General features: G+C 58.3%; 1 protein-coding gene across 2 annotated transcripts in view; it reads left to right on the forward strand.

Moving 5' to 3' along the window:
- Nucleotides 1-1065: 1065 nt before the first annotated feature.
- ANGPT4 (angiopoietin 4) overlaps nucleotides 1066-18531 on the forward strand; it is a 44908-nt gene continuing 27442 nt past the window's right edge. Inside the window, exon 1 of one of the 2 annotated variants that reach the window (XM_078444184.2) lies at nucleotides 1066-1528. In XM_078444184.2, the coding sequence (XP_078300310.2) occupies nucleotides 1217-1528 (312 nt within the window). In that variant the 5' untranslated portion in view covers nucleotides 1066-1216. The remainder of the gene's footprint in view (nucleotides 1529-18531) is intronic. The other variant, XM_078444183.2, reaches the window with a different exon arrangement.

Below are 18531 nucleotides of genomic sequence, written 5' to 3' on the forward strand. Positions count from 1 at the left end.
GCCAAGAGGAAACAGAAGCACAGAGAGGTTAAGCGACTCGCCCAAAGTCACGCAGCTGGTCTAGCCAGGATTTAAACCAGGAAACAGGTAAACAAGCGAATCAGAAGGTCCTCAGTTTCCAGGCTGAGGACTCACATACATTCATCGTGCAAGAGATGGGGTCTACCCCGCTGGGGCAGGATGTGGATGCATAACATCGTCAGCTGGCCACCCAGGAGCCGGGGCGGGGAAGCCAGCCACCTCTGACCCCAGGGCTAGGAGAGACACTTCTTCACCAGAAGCTATTCTCCAAGCAATCCATTTCCCCCCCTCCAGCCAGAGGCAGTCCTAGAACAGCGTGCCCCGGGACAGGACAACCCCTCATTGCTGTCACATCTGCTGAGCAGGGCCACCCCAGGGCACAACATCCCCCAGGCCCCACGGGAGAAGGGAGGAAGGGAGCCAGCTCCCTGCTGGGAGCGCCCACTTCCCTGGCCTCGCAAGGATTTTCTCTTTCTCTAGAAACAGATTGGACTCTCTGCCTCCTTCCAAGCCTCACCCCTCTGCGCCCCTCCTTTTGCTCTCTCCGGGGGTCACTTTGCTCATGTTCCAAGCACTAACATGGAATCGGAGTGTGTGTGTGGGGGGGGGGGGGGGAAGGTAGAGGGGGAGAGGGAAGGGGAAGGGGAGCTGAAACTTGAGATCCCAGCCTTGGGGGCGGGGGGGGGGGGGGGGGTGTTGGAGAGAGACAGAGAGACAGACAGAGACAGGAAGAGAGGGTTCACTCGGGTTTGGTTTTCCGAAGCAGGCAGCTTTGGGGGTTTGGTGTTTGTGTCTGTGCGTGTGTGCGTGCGTGTGTGTGTGTGTGTGTGTGTGTGTTGTTTTCTTTCTCACAGGGAGGCCAGGCCTCCCCTGGATAGTAGATAACTCAGAGGCGAGGCCAAGCGGGGAGAGCAGGCCCAGTGCACGGGGACGGGGCAGCCTCGGGCAGGAGTGAGGAGGAAGGAAGGGAAAGGGTTAGGGGGTGTCTGCGGGGGCGGGGAGCAGAGGCGGTGGGAGGAAGCAGCCGTGGTATTTGGAGCAAGTATAAATAGCTGTCCTGGACAGAGCTCGGCCAAAACAGGGGTTTGCAGCTGCGGAGGCTCGGTGGGCAGGCATCCCGGGCCCGGAGCCGGGGGGGGAGCGCCGGGGTGGGGGGGCCCTGACCCGACACCCCTCACCATCGCCGCATCTCCGGATGCTACCCCGGCCAGCCATGCTGCTGGGCGGCCTCCTCCTCGCCGCGGCCGCCGTGACTGCGGCCCAGCGGAGGGGGCAGGAGGCAGCCGGGCGCCGCCGGGCGCACCGCGTCCAGCACGGCCAGTGCAGCTACACCTTCGTGCTGCCCGAGCCTGAACCCTGCCCACCCGAACCCGAGGCCTTCGGGGGCTCCAACAGCCTCCAGAGGGACTCGCCCGCTGCTGCTGCACTGAACCTAGGGGACTGGCCGGCCCAGCGAGTGCGACAGCTGGAGAAGGTGCTGGAGAACAACACGCAGTGGCTGCAGAAGGTAAGGGCGGGGCCTACCCAGGGGGCGGTGGGCGGCACGGGGGCCTGTCCCCACGGACGGGGGGAGCGTCCTCCCCGGAGGCCTTCCCCGGCACAAAGGCCAGGCCCAGGCAGCCCTTGTCTCTGAAGTGTACAGATTGGGGTAGTGAGGAACAGAGAGGGGCAGGGATGGCCCTGGTGCCGCACAGCAAAGCTAGGCAGGGTCAGAGCTGGAAACCTGGCTCCCTCACAGCCATTCATTCGCTCATCCAATAGAAATCCACGGAGCTCCGATCACAGGCCTGGCGCATCCTGGGTGCGAGGCATCTAACAGTAAACAGAACAATACGTCCCCTGCTGGACTGGTGGGGGAAAGAGGCCAGAAAGAGATGTGCAATAAAAATCTGCTATGTGAGGCGGTGAAGGAAAATGAAGGAGGGAAGACGGCAAGCAGTGGTGGGGTGGCTATTTGAGGTCAGGTAATTCGAGAGGACTTCTCGGAGGGGGTGGCGTTTGAACCCAGAAAGCAAAGTAAGGTAAGGGAGCAGCCCATGCAGGTACCTGCGGGGAGGGCGTTTGCTACAAAGGAAGCGGCAAAGGCTGTGAGGTGGGAACGCTGTCAGGGTGCCTGGGGAACCGGGGGGACCAGTGCTGCTGGAGCAGAGAAGGACGGGAGAAAGGGGTGCACCAGGAGATCTGAGAGGGGAGGGGAGGCAGGTCGTGTCGGGCCTTGGGAGCCACGGGGGGGACTCTGGCCCTCTCTTGCTCTGAGCATCAGAGCCAAGTGCATGGCTTTGAGCAGGGGAGACACCCCTGATTTGCTTTGAACAAAATACACTGTAGGGGGCAGGGGGCAGGGTGCATCGGGAGGAGAAGGCTGCTTAGCCACCGGGCAAGAGGCAAGAGGGGCCTGGAGCAGGACCGGGCCGGGAAGATGAGGATTTATTCTGACGGAGGAACATCGGTCCTGCTGATGGATTGGGTGCTGGGTGGCAGAGCGTGAGGAGCTGAGGACACCCCTCGCTGTTTTGGCCCGAGGTCAGGGCCACTCTAGGGCCTTCTGCCTTCGTGCTTTAGGTCGACACTCAGCACCCGCCGTGTGCCAAGCCTTCAACAAGGCACCGAGTACAGAGACGAATGAGGCAGGTTTGGCCCTGCACAGGCATGGGGGCGGGAAAGGCGTCCCATGGGTTCCAAGATCAGGTTGGCAGGAGCCTCTAAGTGGCGGCAAGGAAGGGAGAGAATGAGCCCCGGGCCGCAGGGGCAGAAGACAGTCTGAGCAGTGGCACGGGGTGGAGGGAGGTAGACTGCTTCCTAGGGCCTTCAAACGGATTCAACAGTACACGGTGCCTCTCCAAGCATCAGTGCCTTCTTACTCCTTGGTGTCTAAATTGTTCAAAGCATGTGCCCAAGCAGCAAACAATGTCCACTCCCCTGATACGTGCATATTTACTTAATATTTTTGCGCATGTACCCATATTAATATACGTCCAGGGCATAAAACAAAATGAAATGGAACCTTCCATTTTCAAAAAGATGATGTACGAAATCACGTTCGTTGAAGTTCTGATAGTTTCCCCTGCTTTCCGAAGGATTGCCTTGAGCACACCCTGGGTTTATCCATCCCCAAGGTGGAGAGACTACCCTACACGTATCCAACCAAACTGCTTTGTGCATACTCACATATACACTCGTGTGCACCCACACTTAACCTCCTGTCTTATTCTTGCCCTAACCATCTAGCTCCTCAGCCCCCAACTCACCATCTTCTCCTTGTCCCTTGCCCACTTGCCCTCCCTCTCGCCTGCCCTGTCGGCTTGCCACATCTCACCCCTAGATCCCTCCCGAGGGAGTTCTTGGCCTCACGCACTGGAGCCAACCCAGTGGGGGCTCCGTGCTGCTCTGAAATCTGTGTGTTTCTGGTTCCACGAGGGCCATTTCAAACCTCACCTCCTCCTCAAGCCTCCGTTTTTATTGTCCCCCACCCTCCCACCAGACCAATGACCCCCTGCTTCAATGAGAAATGAGGACAAAGGGAGAGCCACTCTTCAGCTGCCAGCCCCACACCTGCAGATTCACCCGTACATCCACCAGTCCCCAGAGCCTTTCTCCAGCTCAGAGGGTAGGGGTTCCTCTATGGGCCAAGGTCTCTTTTCCTTTCTAGGATGTAGATCCCATCCCCCTGCAGCCCCTGAACCTCCCCAAGCCAGCTGTCCCCTTCTGTACTCTCCCTCTGCTGATTCTTCCCCCTTCAGTGTTTAGTCCCATATAAGTATCTTCCATGGTAAAAAAAAAAAAAAAAAGAGAGAGAGAGAGAGAGAGAGAGAGAGGGAAGAGTAGAGCAAACAAGCCTCTTATCCAACCTACACTATCTGACTTCTGGCCTGGGTCTCAGAAGTCCACACAGTCTGCCTCCACTTCCTCACATCCCACTTACTCCTTCCCCCAAATGTCACCTCCCGCATCCAATGGCCATGGCTCGGTCTTCATCATACTTGATCTCCTGACAAATTCAATGTTGCTGACCAGCACCATCCTTCCAGAAACTGTCTCCATCAGCAAGCCCTCATCCTCCAAACATGCCTGATCTGACCTACCTCCCTACCCCTTCCCCTACCTTGCCCCACTCTGGACCACCTCCATCTCCTACCTGGGCGGTCATCATGGCAGCCACCCTGGGCTCCCTGTTTCCACCCTGGCCCCCACAGTTCCTTCATTCAGCAGACAGAGGGGTCCTAAGTTAGATCCTGTCCCTCCTCTGCTTAAAACCATCCTGGGACTCCCATCTCTTTGGAATAAAAAGAAAATCCTTAGTCCCTGGAACACTCCTCTCCCAGATGCCTACATGGCTCACCCAACCTCCCTCAGGTCTCTCCTTAAATGTCACCTCTTTAGAGAGGCCCTCCCTGTCCACTCCATTTAAAATAACCCTCTGTCACTCTGTATCCCCTCAACCTGGATTTGGTTTTCTCTCTTAGCACTTATCACTACCCATTCTTAGAGCATTGCTGTTGGTCTGTGCCCTCCAGGAGGGAAGGATCACATATTCTTTGTTCACTACTGAGTTCCCGGAGCCCAGAACAGTGCCTGGCACAGGGTAGGTGTTCCAAACACGGCTGAGGAATGCATGAACATATGGGTGCGTGACCGTCCGTGAGTCCCTCCAGTCGCTCAGGCCCTCCCCCACCCTGAAATGCCAGTGTCTCCCAGGACTCTGTCCCTGCTCCTCCTTTCCACTCACCCTTCATGGCACTGCCCCCAGGGCTCCTGCAGCACCCTTTCCCACCTGCCCCATGATGATGCCAAACCGGCATCTGATGGGTTCCTGAGCCCCAAATCCGTGACCCGGACCCTGCAGATGTCTCCCCTCCGAGAGCCCATGGTGCCTCAACCCTGAAGCTGCCTGACACTCAGCTCTTCCCTCCCTGCCCACCTGTCTCTGTTTAAGGCCTCCTGTGGCCCCGGGGTATCCTTCATGCCCACCAGCCCCTAGGCAGAAGGACCCGTCCATCCTGTGGCCTCCGCTTCTCTCCTCGTGGTGTATCCTCCTGTCTCCCCAGCTGCCTCCCTACCTCGTGCGACCCCATCACCTCCCTCCGGCTTCTCTACCCCAAGCCTCACCCTCCCATCCATCTTTGACTCCCCCGGGTGCCTGGTGCTCAGGCATCACTGGCTGAGCCAAAGGAAGAATTTAAACTGGTGACTTTCAGATCAGAAGGGCACCCAGCCCACCTCTTCCACCTGTGGCACAATGCCCTCTCCAGACGTCCATGGGGCGCCGTGGGGCAAAGAGCTCTGTTTCAGGAGGCAGGCTGACCTGAGTCCACATCCCGGTCTGGCATTTACTTGCCACATGGCTGTGGATGAGCAAGCCTCAGTTTCCCTATCTGCAAAATGGGAACGTGTCGGGGGATGGCTGGGACGACCACGGCGACCGCTCCCACGCCGCTCTCAGCCTGCTGCCCGACTAGAGCAGGTGTTTCGTGAGGACACGGGGTAGCCTACCTGCGCAGGGATGCAGTGGACCGATGGGCTTTTATTTAACTCAGCCGTATCTCCAGTGTGAGCCCTGCACTGCTGGGTGAGGGCAGCGCACTTGGGGACGAGTCAGTCCAATCGTCCCCGTCCGATAGCCTTGAGGCTAGGAACGTCACTTGTCCATGCTGGTGGGCCCCAGGGGGCCCCCAGTCCTGCCTGGTCTCTGCTGGGGTCCAAGCAGGTATCTGCTCTGCCCTCCCCTGGGTAAGGGCTCCTTGGGTTGAATGCCCCCTTCATGCCCCTTGGGCTGGGTGTATCTCAGAGTCTTTGAAACTCAAAGGCCTCTTCTTGGCTTCTGCGGTAACATCCCAGGAGAGGAAAAAAAAAAAAAAAAAACGAGTCTCAAAACACTCTGATCTAGAAGCATCACTAATTACCACTACCGCCATTAGGGATTCCTGGGGATGAGCAGAGATGACCGGCTTCCCCAGACCGAGCTCTCGGCCAGATTCCCATCATCGGGGTGGCCGCAGAGGAGACCCTCTTTGCTGCAAGCGGCCAGCGGCCAGCCCCTGCTCAGCCCATGCCCCTGACTCCTGCCCCTGTCCCCCCAGTGCATAGGTGAGGACACAGGCCAGGGAGGGGAAGGGACCTGCCAGAGTCACCCAGCCGTGACAGCCAGCCCAGGCCCTCCAAGCTCCAGGTCCTTTCTCCTGACTCTGGAGGGTGTCAAGGAAGTGAGGGAGGCAAGGATTCCCGAATCCCAGACACCCAGTTGTCTTCTCCCAGCATGGAGCTGGCCAGCTGGCCCGTGTCCTCCTAAACTCAGAGCGCAGGGGGTGGCGGGGAGGGGGGGGTGGGTGTTTGCGGGAAGGTCTGCTCCCTCTCCCCCTTCCTCGCTTCTCCACCCCCACTTACCCCACCCCTCTCCTTCTTTCTCCTCTTCTCCCCTTCCTCCACCTCTCTCCCCTCCCCTCCTCCCCCCTCCCCCTGGAAAGCCTCTGCACTAATGACTCACGTCTGGAGTCTGCTATCTGTGGGCCGCTCCTGGCTCTGCCCCACCCCCTCATCTGGGTGGAAAGCTGCAGCCAGGACTGTCGAGGGGGCGGGCGGACAGGCGGACAGAGCCAGCAGGGGGGCAGGCTCCCCAGCAGGCCGTGCAGCACAGTGGTGAGTCGTGTGGCCTGTGTGACCCGGTGTGTGTGATGCGCTCAGGGCCTCGTCTGTGTGATGAGAGAGTCTGACGTGGGCTTCAGAGCGGCAGGACCGGGCAAGCGTCTGCCCCCAGCAGGTGCCCAGCGAAAGGTCACTCTGGGCTGCTGTCACCCCTTGAGCGGTGGCCCCGGTCCCCGCCAGGAGGTGCCCTACTCTGCTGTCTCCCACGCAGGACCCATTCTACAGATGAGGAGAGTAGGAAACCCCGGGGCCACAGGCAAGGACGCAGGCTCCCCGACCCACCCCCAGCACCTGAGGGCAGCCCAGCTTCAAACCCCAGAAACGTGGGGACCTCCACTCTCCTTCCTGTACCAGTGACAGTCGGCCGTCTCTGCCCATCTCCTCATGTGTCTCTGCCTCCCCCTTTCTATCTCTGTGTCCCTCTGCCGCTCTGTGACTCTCTCTCCTGTCTGGCGGCATGTCCCTGAGGTCTCTCCCTGTCTGTCCCCAACCCCCCCCCCGCCCCCCGCCCCGGCCCCGGGCCAGCTAGCCCTCCCATATCTACCTCCCTGGGTGTCCACAACACTCTGTCCACCCCAGACGACTCAGGACACACAAGCCAGATGCCCAGGGCCCACCCCCCAGCTGGGGTGCTCAGCCAGGGCCCCTCTCTCTTCCCTTTCTGCACCCAAAGCCAAGCCAGCAGGGGTGAGGGGCCGGATAGGATCCTCTCAACCTGGCCCTGCCCCCAGCCTCTGCTGCTCGCTCCAGGCCCCTGACGCCAGACCTCAGAACAACTCAAGCCCTCAGCCCAGCGGTTGGATGCGGGTCAACAGCGCATCCAGCGGAGCGCAGCGTGGGGTCCTGGCCCAGCCCGGGACCCTCCCAAACTGGCCTGGGACTCCCAGCTGCCCCAGCCCCCCCAGGCTGCCCGTAAATTCTTGGCATTTTCAGCCTTCGGCTATCCAAACAAGAAATGAATCTCAGTTGCCGAACAGAACGTCTTGGGGTTTGATTTCCTAACCTCACCGCTGGCTGCTTTCTAAGCAGTTTGGGGCTGAGGGGGTTGGGTGGGGAGAAGAGCATATGCTTCTTAGAGAAATGGGGTTATTTTCCTAAGAAAGGAGCCTAGAAATGGATGGCACAGATGCCCTTGACCTAGGGATGACCCAGGGAGCCCCAGGGCCAGCAGCCCCGCAAGAGGCATCCCCCAGAGGGACAGGTTTATTTTTTCAAGCACCTCGACCAGGCCAGCCCATGGGGGCAGGGCCCTGAGTTTCTGGCTCTTTCTTCCTAGGGCCCACAGCTCAGCTGGGCTGGGATGTACCCAGACCCTCTCCTCCTTGTCTTCTAGGGCAGGAAATGTGAGAAAACAGACCCCAGGCCTGCCCCCTAAGTCTGCACCTCCACCCAGACTCTGGCCTCGGAGCGTTTGCTTAACCTCAGAGTCAGCTCTGAAATTTCTGGAATGGACCCAGAGTCGGGGGAGGTGGGAGGGGTCACATCCCAGGGGTGCCACTGACCAGCTGGGGAAGCCACCTGCGTCAACTGGTTCCTCTGTAAAGCGAAACTCAAAACACTCGCTGCCTCCTAGAGAGCGTGTAGGATAAAAGAAAGATAGGTCTCATGGCCAGAAAGGGTGAGGTGAGGTTTACTCTCAGGCTGGCTGCTGCCAGAACCCACGCTCTCAGCCCTGAGGCCAGTCTCCTGGCTAATAAGCAAGACATGTCCCTTGTGGCCTGGTCCCTGGAGACCCAGCCGGGACCTGCAGAACAGACAGAATGCTGGCCAGCGAAAGGGAAACTCACGGATGCTAGATTTTTCCCTTCCCCCACGGGGCCTTTAGCCAATGAGACTTCTTGAAGCCTCTTCTGCCAGCATGGGCAGCTCTTGAAAAGTTGAGGGGACCCAGAGCCCCCACTTGAGTGTCCTCATCATTATGTCCCCCCGCCCCCCCGCCCTTGGCCAGAGACTGGGGTGAATCCCACAGAGAGAGAGCATGGGCCGTGGAGCCCACCCGACTCAACTCGACTCCCAGCGGCTCCACTGCTTGTGGGCTGTGTGGCCTCAATCGCTGGGCCGCTCTGTGCCTCGGTTTTCTTATCTGAGAGGCGAGGAAAGGGATAGAAGCCGCTTTGCAGGTTAGGGTGATTCGACGAGTTAGTGCGCGCAGGGCGGGGCACAGCGTCCGGCTGAGTGTCAGGGAGGGATGGCATACTTGGGACGCGTGGCCCAGCAAGGGAATCCGCCGTGGTGGCAGCCCGGGAATTCGACAGCGGCTTCTCCACACCTTGCCTTGTGTGAGCTCAGCAAAGTCCCTTTGCCTCCTGCCCCGGCCTCAGTGTCCTCATCTGCAAAATAGGGATCATGGAAACAACGACCTCGGATGAGGACAAAATAGGGCAAAACGTATGCAGTGACGTGGTGGGCGAAGGGGTGCCCACAGACCCTGGAGGAGGCTCCCCTCCCCTCCCCTCTCCTCCCCTACAGAGGAGCAGAGCTTCCGAAGCTTAAGCCAGCAGAGCCTCGTGACCCTTCATTCCCGTCTCCAGTCCATCACTCTTGGGGCTTTCCCGACGTTTGGTGCAAACGCTGGGAATTGGGGAAGTGCGTGAAGACACGGAGGGGGAAAAGAAATCACTGGTCTTCCCAGTTCCCTGGTCATCTCCCAGTTAACTTCCTTGCAATTCGTTCTATGCATTTTATTTTATTTTTTTTAAATTTTGCCTTCCTTTCTTTAGTTTATTTATCTGTTTTCAGAGAAGGAGTGAGGAAGTGCAGGCACAAGCGGGAGCGGGAGCAGGGGGAGGGGCAGACGGAGAGAGGGAGGGAGAGAGAGAGAATCCCAAGCAGGCTCCACACTGTCAGTGCGGCGTCTGATGCGGGGCCCGAACCCACGAACCTCGAGATCGTGACCTGAGCGGAATCCAAGAGTCGGACGCGTAACTGACCGAGCCACCCAGACGCCCCTGTTCTGTGCGTTTTAAAATTTTACTGAAATGGTTTGGAGGTATGAAGAGATGGAAACAAATCTTTTTTTTTTTTTTTAATTTTTATTTATTTTTGAGACAGAGAGAGACAGAGCATGAATGGGGGAGGGGCAGAGAGAGAGGGAGACACAGAATCGGAAACAGGCTCCAGGCTCTGAGCCATCAGCCCAGAGCCCGACGCGGGGCTCGAACTCACGGATCGTGAGATCGTGACCTGAGCTGAAGTCGGCCGCTTAACCAACTGAGCCACCCAGGTGCCCCAAGATAGAAACAAATCTAGTAAAATTCCTTGTTCCCACAACCCAGCTGAAGAGACCGTTTAGCTCCTGCCCCTCTCCTGTTTCCTTCCCCCAGGAGAGACAGCTACCGTGAGTTCAGTGTTGGTAGCCTTTTACCCCGTGTCTATCCCTCCCCAACCAATGCATAATATTGGTTTCCTATATGAAATGCTATCTTCATTTTTCTGCGGTTTGCTTCTGTTCACCCAATCCTATAGCTGTGAGGTTTGTAGCTCTGCAAAGGCGGGAAAGGCCGGAGCCTCAGCTTTTCCCTCTGTAAACTGGGGGCAGAGGTACGCTCATGCCTGGGTTGGCCGTGAGGCCCAAATGATGAGCGCCTGCCAAGGTCTGCGCGTGTATCTGGTGCTGCTTCAACTCACGGGGAAGTAGGAGGTGCCGTTTCGGTTTCTTCTCTTTTCTGGGGTGAACGTGCTGCTGGGGCTTTCTGTGTGCCAGGCACTGCTATGCATGTCCTACAAACATCGGTCCCTGAGATTTCACAACATCCTAAAAGGTGAGGACTGTTGCGATCCCCTTTTGTTATGGGGAAACTGAGGCCCAGAGAGTTCACGGGGCTAGGAAGCAAAGGAGGTGGCTTCGAACCCAGGCAGGGGCTGGGTCCAGACCCCATACTTAACCACCACACGGACTGCCTCTCTGTGCCCCTTCCCGATTGTACAGACGGGTACCCTGACCCTGGGCACAGGGAGTGACTCAACTACATTCACCCCAGAAACCGTGGCAGGGGTCGGGTCAGAACTCGGGGTTCCTGAATCCCAGCTGAAGGCATCTGTGTCTCCTCCCCTGTAGCAACAGGATGCACCGTGTGTCACGAGCCTCATGGAAAATTAACGCATTCCTTACGGTTAAGTTCTGGGGTTGCATGCAGGCAGCTATGAGCAGGCACACACATGCACACACACACACACACACACACACACACACAGGTGAGAACATTCATGTCTCCATTTACCCCATCACCCCTCCCACCGACGTCTATTGAGAACTTGCAGTGTTAGGCACTGCGCGGGGCTGAGAATTCAGCAGTGAGCGAGAGAGGCTCAATCCCTCCCCTCCAGGAGCAGCGGGAGAGACACCAACCTGGTGATTTCTCATGTGTCATGATCAACCATGATACGCACTGTGAGGAAGTCCCCGCCTGTTCTAGGGATAGATAACGGGGACCGGGGGTGGGGGGCAAGGAGACTTGACCGTGATGGAAGAAAGGCACCAGGAGGAAGGATGGAGCTGAGCTCTGAAAGGTAGACTGGTCCTTCTCAGGCAAAGAAGGGAAAGGAAAAGCATTCCAGGCATAGGGAACGGCAAGTGGGAAGGCCCCGGGGGAGAACGAACGAGGTGATTTGGAGGAAGTGAGAAGCGTTCCTTGTGGCCGAAGCCTGGAGAGCCAGGAGAGTGTGGCCAGGCTGAGACTGGAGTGCTCATCAGGGGCCATACCAGACCTCTCTGGGCCTGACCCTGCTCTCAGGGATCTTGGGTGCTGGGAACCAACGTAGCCCCTTTTCTGCCCTGTGCCCAGGGACGGTTGCTCTACTGTGGACATCTGGGCCTGCTTCTGCCCTTCTTGCCTGACCTTGACCCCATTGGCGTCACCCTGTTTTCAGGGTCAGCCTCAGACACCAAAGGTGCAAGAGGGCGGGCAAGAGCTCAGCCGTGGGATTCAAATCCTCCCTTACCAGCTCTGGGCAATGCTTGGCCTCTCCAGGCCTCAGTTGACTCCGTTGTCAAGTGGGGAACAATCACTCTTTTCCCCCAGACTGCTAGAAATCAGACAAGAGCGGTTACACGCCAGAGTCGCGCGGGTGGGAAAGCCTGGTGCCGCACGGCGAGGCCGCACTCCGTCCAGAACGCGCTTGGCTCTATTCTCCGAGGTAGAGCTGGGGTGGGGGGAAAGGCGGGGTGGTGTCAAATGATCAGCCAAGGAGACTTGGCAGAAGCGTGGCCTGGTCGATCTGCTCCCGGACAGCCTGGGTTTGCCCATGACGAGCGGCCTGTCCTTGGACGAGTCGCTTAACCACTCTGTGCCTCATCTGTAAAATGGGCTGCTGATAGCTCCTACCACAGAGAGCGGCAACAAAGGCTTCACACGCAGAGTGGCGAGAACGGCGCCCAGCACGTCGAGGGTGCTGAATACACATTCGCCAAGCAACGGGGACACACGGCCCTGTTCTGCAAGAGGGCCGGCACGCAGGTGGCAGGAAGGTGTGCCATCACGAGAAACGCGCTTCTTCTTCACTTTCTCCCGATTCGCTTCTCGATCTCTACGCGGGGGGAGAATAAGGGCTCATCACATAGGCCCCGTTGCAGACACACCTTCCAAGATCAAGGCTGAGACGCAGACGACTACAAAGGGATAGCAGGGCCTTGGGAGGCCGAAGGCCCTGGTAGCCGGTTCACATCCGAGAAGCACCCCAAATTCGGACAGAAAATGCAGGCCTAGCTCCCCCCACTCTATTCCCCATACTCCTCATCTTCCTGTGGCTTCTTTGCCTTGGACAGACACCCGCCACCCGATACCAACACACACACACACACACACACACCCTCAGACAAGGTGAGGCTCAGAGGGTAAGACAGCCACAAACGTTCCACAGATAACGGTGCACCTACTATGTGCTGGGCACTGCGCTAGGCCCCGGGGCTACGCCAGTAAACAAGACGGAAGAATCCCAGCCCCCGGGGAAGCACAGATTCCAGCAGTCGCTTCCTTTATGCCCCTGGCCCCTGTGCCAAGAGGAACCAATGCGCCCCGTTTTTCCATCGAGGCCCCCGAGGCCCAGAGAAGCCCCGTCGCTGGCACAGAAAGGGAGTGGCGAAGCTGTGACCGAACCAGTGCCTGACTCGGCGCGCAAGGCCCCCGCTAGACTCGGGGCTGCCGCTGAGGTTGGGAGAAGCCCGGCCTGTGCCGGGAATCGTGGGCCGAGCTGAGAGCTGAACGGCACACCCCTCCACAACAGCCCGCTGGTCCCTGACACGCTCCACCCCTGGCTCCCTGCCCACTTGCTCGGCTCTCTCTGAGCACTGACCCAAAAGGAGAGCAACAGCGGGGCAAAGAGCCAGGAAGGCTGGGCCTGGCAGCTCAGAGCCTCGGGGTCAGGGCCTGGGTGGGCCCGGAGCGGGTGGGAAGGGGGCTGGGACCAGGCAGAGGAGGCAGGGCCAACCCTTGGCCACAGAGTCAGCCCCGTTGGAGAGGTGGGGAAACTGAGGCATGGGGAGGGTGTGGCAGGGATGCGGTGTGTCTGGGGGAGGGGGGCGGGACCTGGAAGCAAGAGGGTCTGGCCTCTGTAACCCCCACAAAAGTCTTATCTGCTGTGGCATAACAAATGACCCCAGAACATTTAGCAGCTTCTAATAGCCACAAACAATTCTGTCTCAGTTTCTGAGAGTCCGGAATTCAGGAGCAGCTTAGCAAGGTAGCTCTGACTCGGGTTTTCTCACGTGGTTGTTCTCGGATATCAGCTGGGGGCTGTGGTCGTCTGTAGGCTCCACCCGGGGCTGAAGGATCAGCCTCTCGGCGACCCGCTCCCGGGGCTGGTAGGCAGGTGCTGGCTGGCGGCGGGGGTGACGGGCTCCATTTCTTTCCCGATGGGCCCCTCTGCAGGGCTGCTCGAGGGTCCTCAGGACGTGGTGGCCAGTTCCTGTCAAGCAAGAGGGCCAAGAGGGGACAAAGCAGGAGCCGAAACGTAATGACGTGGCCATGAGAGTCACACTCCAACATTTCTACGATGTGCCACAGTCACGGTGGCCGATCTCAGCCCAGCGAGGGACAGACTATGGGGACAGACTATGCGTGGCATGCAGACCAGGAGATGGGATCCTTGGGGCCATCTTGGAGTCTGGCTGCCTCAAGGCGCCCACTGAGGGTGAAGGGTGTGGTCTTGGGAGCCCGAAGGCCCGAGTTCCAAGCCGGTCGTGCTCACCAGCTGTGTGACGTGGGCAACAGGCTCAGCTTCTCTGTGCTTCTTTCCCTCATCTGTAAAATGGGGATGATGAGCGAGCCAAGGACTAAATGGGCTACATTTGTAAGGCCCTCAGGGCCATGCCCCTTCGGAGGCACTGAGCTCGAGCAGGAGCGAAGCCTGCTCTCTCCCCGGGGGCCGGGCTACATCTGAGCAAGTCTGTTGAGTGGATGAAGGAGTGCTGAGACCCTGTCGTGGTCATTTCTAGCACGTTTCTCCTGAAGACACCCCAGTTTCAACAAATCTTTCCTGAGTACCTCTCCCGCGCCTGGGACCGCTGCCTCGAGGCCTGGAGGACGTGGCTGAGAACTTGGTGGCCCAGAGCTACCTTGCTAAGCTGCTCCTGAATGGCGGCCCTGCATTCCTGCATTTCTCCTGGGGAGAAAACGGAGGTTTCAGATGGGTGAAGGGCTGTGGGAAAAACAAAACAAAACAAAACAAAACAAAACAAAACAAAACAAAACCTCCGGCAGTCACAGTGGGAGGAGTAGGGCAGGGGGCTTGGTGTCTACCCTCAGCGGGGTGGCCAGGGAACGCTTCCCAGGGGAGGTGACGTTCGTGGGGAGATCCAAAAGTCAGAAAGAGGCCGATGAAGTGGTCCTGAGATCAGGGGTGTGGGTGTGTGGGGGGAGGATTCGGGTAGGCAGCGCTCTGGCTCCCGTGGCCCCTGCTGCAGCCCCCAGGGCCCCTCCTCCCAAACCAGTGTGGAAACCGCAGACACATCACGAGGGTACACACCCCTGAACCAGGCAGTTCTGCGTCAAGAGGTTTATCCCTGACGCAGCCTTGCAGGAGAGCTAAGTGACACGTGGGCGAGCGTATTCCCAGCAGCCCTGGTGTGATGGTCATAGCTGGAAATGAGCTCAGCTATTGGGGACCCGCTGGGCAAACAGTGACGGCCACAGACAGAATCCCATGTGGCTATTAAAGCAGCGAGGCCGGTCTGTCGGGCTGAATGTGGAGTGACCTCCAAAGTTGACGCTACGCGAGAAGCAGCAAGGTGCGGAATGGGGCGCTGACCTTGTGTTTGCCAAAAAAGGGCTGGGGGGAGAAGGGGGGGGTATGAGCACACTCACTGCTGGCACACGCGTCGTTTCCCTGGAAGTAAACCCAGCACATCCTTCAGTGGCCCGTGGGGACGGGAACCGGGGCAGGTCTGGGTTAGCGCTCCACAGCCTTTGATTCCTTGGACTTCCGAACCATGTGCTCGCGTCACCCGTTCCCAAAAAATTTTAAAGTACAAAAATTTACGTCTAAATGGAAACACGTGCGCAAAGCTGTCGGAGGTCTGTTCTTCCAGATTTTCACGGGGCCGGCCACACTGGGCCACCAGCTCCTGTGTGCAGCCTCCTACAAATGGCTTTCCAGATCGGGGCCTCAGTTTCCCCTTGTGGGAACCAGGGCTGGCTGTGTGGTCCCTGCTGGTCTTGTGAGCTCCCATATCCCTCCCGCCCAGGCTTGGGTCCCTGTGGGGGGGAGGGGGGCTGCTTTCCCCTTCATCATCAGGCCAGGCTCTGATTTCCCCCACCCTGCACCCTGGAGCCTGGTTTCAGCCTGGCTGGCTTTGCCCTAATTCCCACCCCACCTCCAGTGCGGCGCAGTTTGGACCCTGCTCTATGGGGCAGTTTTGCCCGTTTCCAAAGACTTTGTTTTTTCTCTCCTGGAAAGGAATTTACCAAAAAGCCTGGGCTCTAAGTGACAGCAGAGTCTGGAGCAGAAGGTGCTATGACCGGGCTTAGGTGTGCTGGGTTCTCTCTGGCTGCTGTGTGGGGCACGGACTGGGGCTGGGGAGCATGTGCAGAAGCTGAAGGCACAGCAGGGGTGGGGGGTGGCGGGGAGGTGGGGGGCAGCTGGGAAGCCCACAAGAGATGATGGAAGCTGGGGAGGCTTCGATGGGTGGAAGTGATGGGGCTGGGGGAGGGAAAGTGGTCGGATTCTGCACATGGCCCCAGAGTAGAGACCACAGATTGGATGTGGGGGAGGGGTGAAGGGGGAGGGAAGAAGGTTTCCAAGAGGTTGGGCCTGAGCCATTAGAAGGATGGTGTAGCTCAGAGATGAAATCATTTACCCAAAGCCACAGAGCTCGGAGCTGGGGAGCAGAGACCAGAAACCGTGCTCCCCACTGCCTCGTTGTGGTTTCATGGGGGTTGTTTTGGGGGGAATCCTTGGCCTTTCTGTACCTCGACACCACCCCAGCTTGCGGAAACCCCTGGTTCTCCTTTGGTCTGATTCAGGCACAAGCCTGGGCAGGGGACCCAGAAACGCAGGCAACAGGCAGAAGCCAACATGAGGGCTCACCTGGGCTCACTCGGTCTCTGAGCTCACGGGCTGGAAGGCTAAAACCCCATCCCGCGTGGGGTGAGGGGGACACGGTTTCCACCTGCTTAGCTCCTGCCCTGACCCTCCTGTGCCCACTGGACCTGACCTTCTGGTCTCCAAAATCAGCAGACCTGGGTAGGAATCTAGGATCTGCCAGCTTGATGGGGGACCTCAGGGAAGCCACTCTGTGTCTGAGCCTTCATTTGCTTATCCATAAAATGGGATCAATGGCAGAGCCTCCATGCAGGGGATAAGCGGCTATTTCTTTTTTTCTTTTCTTTTCTTAAGTGTTATGTATTTATTTAGTGGTGGTGGGGGGGCGGGGAGGGACAGAAAGAGAAGAGAGAGAATCCCAAACAGGCTCTGCACCATCAGTGCAGAACTCGGTGCAGGGCTCGAACTCACGAACCACGAGATCATGCCCTGAGCCGAAACCAAGAGTCGGATGCTTAACCGACTGAGCCACCCAGGTGCCCCGCTACAAGGCTCTCTCTAAGGTGCCCAAGCACACTTGGCCATCATGGGGTGCCATAAGGAGTTACCAGGACAACCGCCATCCCCCAAGGGCCCGCAACGTCTGCCCCCACTCTCACTCCTGGCAAAGTCCCACCAGCAAAGGACAGAGGGACCAGAGGCCAGGACAAACATTCTACACCAGGACAGAGCCTCGGCTTTCCAAGACGTGCCAGCCCTGCCCTGCGCTGCAGGTGGAGTTGTGTGGCAGAACTTACAGCCGTCCCAGCAGCAACAACAATAACAATTGCCAAAGTTACTGTGCACCCGGCATGCGCCAGGCACGGCCTCACTGAACAGCCGCGGTCCCGTTGAACCCCATGACAACCTCAAGGAGCAAATGCCTTGAGCTGCAGATACCAAATTTTTTTCAAACAGGTTGGCAATACAGTCGTGTATTGCTGTGGCATTCATGCATTAAGTAACAAAATCTGACTAACGGTGGGTCTAGTCCCTACTACTGTGCCCATCTTACAGCTGGGGAAACGGAGACTCTGAGAGACCACACCTCCAGGAGGCCTCACAGCTGGGTATAAAACAGAGGCCCTCTCCAGGCCCGCAGAAAACAGGTACCGTTAAAGCCAGATGAACTTTCCAGAACCTCTTCAGGGGTGATGCAGGGGACACCTGCTCCGTGCTAGGCGCCCCCTCTGGATCTTTATCCAAGTGTCCTTCGCACTAATCCCAAAAGAGTGGGTTCATGTGCCCTGGGGCCCCCCGGGGCCCCATCTGACAGCTAAGGAAATCGAGGCTTAGAGCAAAGATGTCGGACTCGGGTCCTGCGGCCGGTTAGTGGAGACGTTGGGATTTAAAGCCAGAGCCTCGAGTTCTTGTGCTAGAAGCCTTGCCAGCCTCTGGGGGGATTCCCACCAAGTCTCTTTCTCCTCCGGTGTTCGTTCTTCCCACCCAGGGGGGCCAGGCCCGCACCCTCTTGATGAGGTCCCACCTGCAGTGATCCAGAGCTAGACGCTGTGAAGAGATGCCCTTGACTCCCAGAGGGTCCCACAAATGTGGTGGGGACCCCAGCCACCCTCTCCAGTGTGGCTCCAGCCAACGGGGGTCATGACCGTGGGCTCTGCCCTGCTGGCCTCCCCACCTCCCCCAGCATCCTTGACCGGACATGCTCCAAGCACCTCCACCTCCACCCCTTCTCACCTCAACCCCACAGAGTGGCACCGTCACCCCCACCTGTAGATGGGGGAAACGGAGGCACAAAGGCTGGAAGTGACAAGCCCACTCGGCAGCTTGGGCTGGACTTCATTTTTTTGTAAGCGCGTTTCTTTCCTCACCTGTTGCTCCGTTTCCCAGTGGCTGCAGCAAAGAACCATCTGGTGTCCTGTATCTCAAAGCTAATTCTTCCAGGAGGGGAGGTGTTCGAATCCGTCCGTTCGTTCAAAGAAACGAATATCCACGGAACACCTGAGAATCGCCAGACACCCTTCCAGGCTCCAGAAGAAAAGGCAGGCGAGGCCCCCGCCCTCTTGGAGCGGATGGTCCACCGAGGGAGCACCAGTGAGGAGGGATTTTCAGAGGCCTGCGCCCTCGGTCTCTCCGGCATCCGTCAAAGCTCTGGAGCCTCTCTCAGAAAAAAGATGATTTCAAACACGGAATTAAATGCACGGATTTGCAAAGGAAGCTAACGCCTTGAGCACAGACCCGGACATGGGGCTCGAACTCACGGACAGCAAGATCATGACCCGAGCCGAAGACAGACGTTTAACCGACTGAGCCACCCAGGCGCCCCTAGATACCGAGTTTTTTTAAAAACAGATTTGCGATGCAATCGCATAGTGCTCCTGCGTTAATACATTAAAT

The sequence above is a fragment of the Panthera onca genome, chromosome A3, assembly GCF_046562875.1.
Source record: "Panthera onca isolate mPanOnc1 chromosome A3, mPanOnc1 haplotype 2, whole genome shotgun sequence".
Taxonomy (NCBI): Eukaryota; Metazoa; Chordata; class Mammalia; order Carnivora; family Felidae; genus Panthera; species Panthera onca.